Genomic DNA, 5,653 nt, shown 5'->3' on the forward strand with positions numbered 1-5,653 from the left:
TAATTCACAATATATGAAAATAATTGGAGAAAATCGTAATCAAAGAAAGAGTTGTTTGACTCCCAAACTGGTCAACCTTCAAACAAATTGGGACGGAGGGAGTATTAGGCTACTAATATCATTTGTTTTGAATAATTATCTGTAATTATATTTTAAGTAATCTGACAGTGTTTTTCCCTATATGTCTAGGAGTGAAACTATGGTTATAACCCATGACCAAACATTCTTCAAATTAGCACCAAACCATCGAAAAAAGTAGCTAAGCAAGTTAACATGCATGAAGTGGCTAAATTCTTGAATCTGGCCCACAAAATGGCTGTTTTGCATAGTGAAATAAAAGAAAAAAGAAGAGCATATACTAAAATTATTCTATTTACATAACGTCGGCAGGCTAATAAAAGTAGTGGTGGTTCTTGGCGATGTAAGAAATTGTGGCCAAAGAATTTTAATTAGGTTGAAAGGAGAGGTAGCATTTCACAAGTGTAGATCTAAACTCACATAATCTTGAACTCCGGGATTTGTTTCATATCGGAAACCTCTTTGAGACGTTGAAGTAGTGTTGATGATTGGAGAAGGCTTGAAATCCTCATTAGCTGCAAAGATTGGCAATGACTGTATAATTGAGCGTTCACGACCAAAGTTAGAAGAAGAAGATGAAGAAGTTGCTGCTGGTGGGATCCTCCATAAGGCTAAAGGACTTCCATTTATAGGCGGAGGTTGATGAGAATAAGGGGTATGATGGCTTCCATAAAATCTAGTACTAGCCATGTGCTGATTCACCCATGTTGATGTATGATGGTAATTAGCTGTTGGACGATAGTTCATCATGCCATAAATATTTCCTTCAGTGAAAGCACCATGGACCATTGCGGATTGAAGATGAGTTCTTTTAGCGTGCTGCCTTTCTCTCCTATGTGCATTTTGATGTCCTCCGAAAGCTTGTGAAGTTGGGAAATTCCTACAATAGTAATGGCACTCAAATATCCGGCTGCTTTCACTACTATTGTTGTCAGCTTCAATGGATTCTGATTCCTTAGTTGCAGCCATGGAATTATCATGACCAGCTCCAAATTCTTTGCCGAAAAGCCTAATGGCCTTTTCTTTAGGTGGTGGTGAATGGATAAAGGGTAGCTGAGAGAAGGATTCCACGTTCATGAAATCACGAGTTTCTCTATCTGTCTTCTCCATGGGTTTTCTCTCTCTGTGTGCGTCTGTTTTGAAGAAAAAGCTAAAGCAGAAGCAAAGGAGTCTGTTCTCTATAATTCTTGAGTCGAAGAGAGTGCTAGCATAGAGGGACCAATTATAAATGAAGTGGTCTGATCCAAGGATAATTGGAGCTAACCTTTCAATATATTTGTGTGAGTCTTGAGACCTCACAAAACCCCACACAAATTTTGGAGCATATCCTCGAGGATTAATCTTTTTCTTTTTAATTTATATATTTAGACCGGGTTTTTTTTCCTTGCAATTTCTATAATTTAACTGATTAGAGAAGGGTTTTTCTTTATTTTTCATACTCCCTCCGTTTTAAAATGTTTGTCTTACTTTTTTCTATTAGTTCATTTCTAAAAGAAAGTTTTTTTCCTTTTTTGGCAACCCTTTAAGTTCAACTTTCCACATGACATATTTATGACTATAAGATTAAAATGCATTTTGTACATTCAACACATCATTAATTTAAGACTACAAGATTGAAAAAAGTTATTTTTACTTTCTTAAATTTTTTGTCAAGACAAAACAACATCGACATAGGGGATACACAAAGGACACACAGGGGATACGCAGTTATACATGGCAGAAAATTCATCTTCTACTTTCGAACTGTAGCTCAAATTTCAACTCAAACCACAAAATTGTCCCAAAATTGAGATTAAAACTTCTTAAAATCCTGACATTATTTTGTGCGGATTTCCCTTCAAAGGCACTGGTCTTCAATTTTTGCCCCTTAAATTGGTGGTCTTTAATTTTTGCCCTTCGCCTAATACCCCAGAGGTTCTGGGTTCGAACCTTAGCTCAGTAAAAAGAAAAAAGAAAAAAAAATCGCAAGGCAGAGGTTTGTAGCAAAGTTAGGCCTATTCGGGAAAAAGTTAACCCTTAAGACAGAGGTTTTCCTTAAAACAAACTTTTACCCAAAATTAGGTTTTAAGGCAAATCTCTGCCTTAAGTCCTAACTTTTGCCAACAATTAGGCCTATTTGGACAAAAGTTAGGCCTTAAGGCAGAGTTTTGTCTTCTACCTTAAGGTAGAGTTTCAAACTCTGTCTTGCGAATCCAAACTCTAACTAGCGATTTTTTTTTAATTTTTGATTGAGCGGAGATTCGAACCTAAAACTAAGGGAATTTTAGCGAAAGGCAAAAATTAAAGATCAGTGCCTTTGAAGGGAAATCGTGCAAATGACCCAAATGCTGATGAGATAATCCAATAACACCCGGTCGAAACAAATAATTATTAAGCAGATTCAAAAAGTTTAAACCCAAGCTTCAAGTTTCTTCAATTGCTTTCAATGGAGTTTTTGCTCATCTTCTTCACTCTCCAAACAACCAAATATGTTTTATGCACGAAATTGAAGACGGACTTGGGACTGAAATTTGCAACTTCCATTGTCAAGTTTAGCAGCTTCAGGCTTGGGGTTCGATTAGGTGATTCTATGATTTGTAATTGGAATTCAATTTTATTGTGAGTGTTTTGTGAGCTACAGATCGTTCTAACTAATAGATTAACTAATTTGAACACCTATAGAAAGCAATAAGAACTTGAATTTGGAGGAAGTCCATGTCGGAGGAGGAACAAAGCAATCACAAGCATAAAAATAACCGGTTAGAATGTAACGACCTGTTCGATTATTTTGAGTATAAGAATTTTTTTTCCTTAAATGACACTTTATGTAGGCTCAAAATGTGATTTAGGACTTGCGAGGACGGCTAGCATGGCTCCCGAGGCAATCAGATGAGTATCAAAGAAGAAAACACAAAATTAGAGGCTTTGAGAAAAAATAACATAAGAGTTGACCAAAGTCTTCATTCGGGGTAAACAAACTCGGAATCAAGGTTAGAAAGCTACTATAGGTCCCTATGTATGTTTTTTTTTTTTAACTTAGTTGGATAGTTTGGATGAGTCCTGAGAAGCTCAAGAGTGATTCAGACGCTTAGGTTGGAAACTAGTGATTTCAAAGAATAAGACTTGACCATAAATGAGTCCAAATTCATGATATTAAAGTTCCAACAAGTCTGTACGATAATTTTTGACTTGTCCGGAATTTTGATAAGATTCAAGTGAGTTTTAGGAGGGTTTTGATCGTATTACGATCGTAATTGATGTTTGGACGTCATTTTGAACATAAACAGTACAATATTAAGAAAATGAGCTTAAAATGTATTTTGATTGAATCAATCTGATCGTAATTTCGGAACCATAGAGACAAAAATCGTCGAATTTCAAGATCGCATGACAGAGTCTTACATTTTTACCATGAAAAGTTTGTGCAGATATTGTTGGTACGGGTTGTTCACGCGATCATGAGGGTTTTTTCCACGATCACCATGAAGACAAAAAAATCTGAATTTTTTTTAAAAAAATTGTGCTTTGTGATCAGGACGTGGCGGGTCGAGGTCCAAATGAAGAAATGCATGGAAGTGTATAAAATTGGCAGATTTTGGGATTTTAGTATTTTCAACATTTTGGGAGCTAGTGAGCTCGAATTTGGAAGATTTTTTATTCTTCTCGATTAAACGCGAGGTTAAGAATCTAACCATTATTTTGGTATTTTCCCATGATTCCATACATTTATTAGTGAATTTATTTGTGATTTGATTGAGAATTTGGAGGGTTTTTCCCTAAAACTTCATAGAGTTAAATTTATGAATTTGGAGGTCGATTTGAAGTAACTTTGGGATGAAATATTCGATATGGGTTCTCTAAGGAATGGATAACCCCATTTAAAAATAAAATTCTCGTTTCGACCATGTCGGCTGTAGGTTGACGTTTCGTTGACTTTTTGACTCGTGTTAACTATATGCTAATATGGATATCTATAGACTCATATACTCATGTAGAACTCGCAAAGCAAATTCGTGAGTTCTTTGGCTACAAATTGAGGTAAGTTAAAAATTTTAAACTCGATCCGATTGGAAGATGTTTTCATAACCAATGATAATAATGATTAAGGGTGAAAGAGGGCTTCCCCCCATTCGTGAGTTGACGAGCACTTATGGGGGTATCAATGTCATGTTATGGGTATTTTATCGAATTACGTGATTGATTGAATGCTGAAGCATGCTTTGACTGAGTTGAGTGATGATTATCATGATCAACTGATTATGTGTTTATACATCACTCCCGATATATCATGTACTTGTGAAACATGAACTGTTTTAGTGCGTATTTTAAATAGTAAATATGTCCCATGTGTGAATATGATATCCATGCTTTATGTGATCATTCATGCTTATTCTCTGTGATGATTCATGTTGTAATAGCCCAATGTGATCTGGTTGATCTAATTCCAGGTTGAATGATGATATTTTAGCCTATATTGGCTGCTTGCCCGATATGGTATGGTTAAATCTTGTTCCAGATAGGTATATGGGCTTCAGGGGTCCCCCATGGATCACGACTCCCGGACACCTCCGTCGGAGTTAGTGTGTATACTGATTGCATATACATGGCCATTGCATTGCATCACATTCATTCTTTACTTGAGTTGTTGAACCTAATTGAATTATAAAGTGATCAATTAAAGCGAATTATGTTTAGTCCTTGTATTTGTTGATTTTGGAGACCTTGCACGATTGACTTGAGTTATTTCTCTCTTATCTCGATAATTATTTAAATGTGGATATTTAATATAGTTTAATGCTAAAACAAGTGTTTCCAATGATTAAACCTAGCCACTACTTCAATGGTGCATGTCAATGATACTTACTGAGTACATGTGGATCCTCGTATACATATTATACTTGCTACACTTGTTGGTGTAGATCTAAATCCGTACGGCAGTGGAGCATGTGGGGCCGTTTGAATTTATAGTTGTTCATCAATTGGACATCTCGAGGTGAGCTACCTGGCTGATCAGAAACACCAGGCCCCTTCGACCCTCATTTTTAATTGATCTTATTATTCTTACACACATTTACTTAGTCATTTTCAAAATTGTATTCGCATTTTAGAGACTCTTGTACTTGTGGCACCAGGTTTAGGTATTGTATTTTATTACTTTGCACAACTTATGTGTATAAGACTACGTTTATTACGTGCTTAACATTCTCACTTTACTTTTTCACTTAATAATTGAATAATAGTCTTCAAAATGATATATAGTTCGCCTACCGGGTTAGGTGTAGGTGTCTGATGCATCGGCCTTATGGGTAAAAGAGCAATGTCCAGTAGAGTCTTGCGGATCAGTACAGAGGCATCTGTACTTATCTTCAAGAGGCTATGGGACAGTTAGTAAATTTCTATTCTCTTATTCCTTATCGTGCATAATTAATTCGACTTGGATTCTTGAACTCCTTTCTTTTATTCTCTCACTGTTGTGATGACACATCACACAGTTTGGTGTGGGATGTTTCACCATTATAAGGACATGCATCCAACCTCAGATCGCACCTACGACTTGGAGGCTCAGTTGAATAAGGATATGATTCGGGCTCTTTGG

The 5,653-nt window shown here is 36.1% G+C and overlaps 1 protein-coding gene across 1 annotated transcript; it reads right to left on the reverse strand.

Annotated features, from left to right (window-relative positions):
* Nucleotides 1-474: 474 nt before the first annotated feature.
* LOC132645042 (zinc finger protein 8-like) lies at nt 475-1,188 on the reverse strand. The gene has a single exon (XM_060361827.1). It carries the CDS (start codon nt 1,186-1,188, stop codon nt 475-477), a length of 714 nt encoding a protein of 237 aa, XP_060217810.1.
* Between the last annotated feature and the right edge of the window lie 4,465 nt (nt 1,189-5,653).

Source organism: Lycium barbarum, chromosome 1 (genome assembly GCF_019175385.1).
Source record: "Lycium barbarum isolate Lr01 chromosome 1, ASM1917538v2, whole genome shotgun sequence".
Classification (NCBI taxonomy): domain Eukaryota; kingdom Viridiplantae; phylum Streptophyta; class Magnoliopsida; order Solanales; family Solanaceae; genus Lycium; species Lycium barbarum.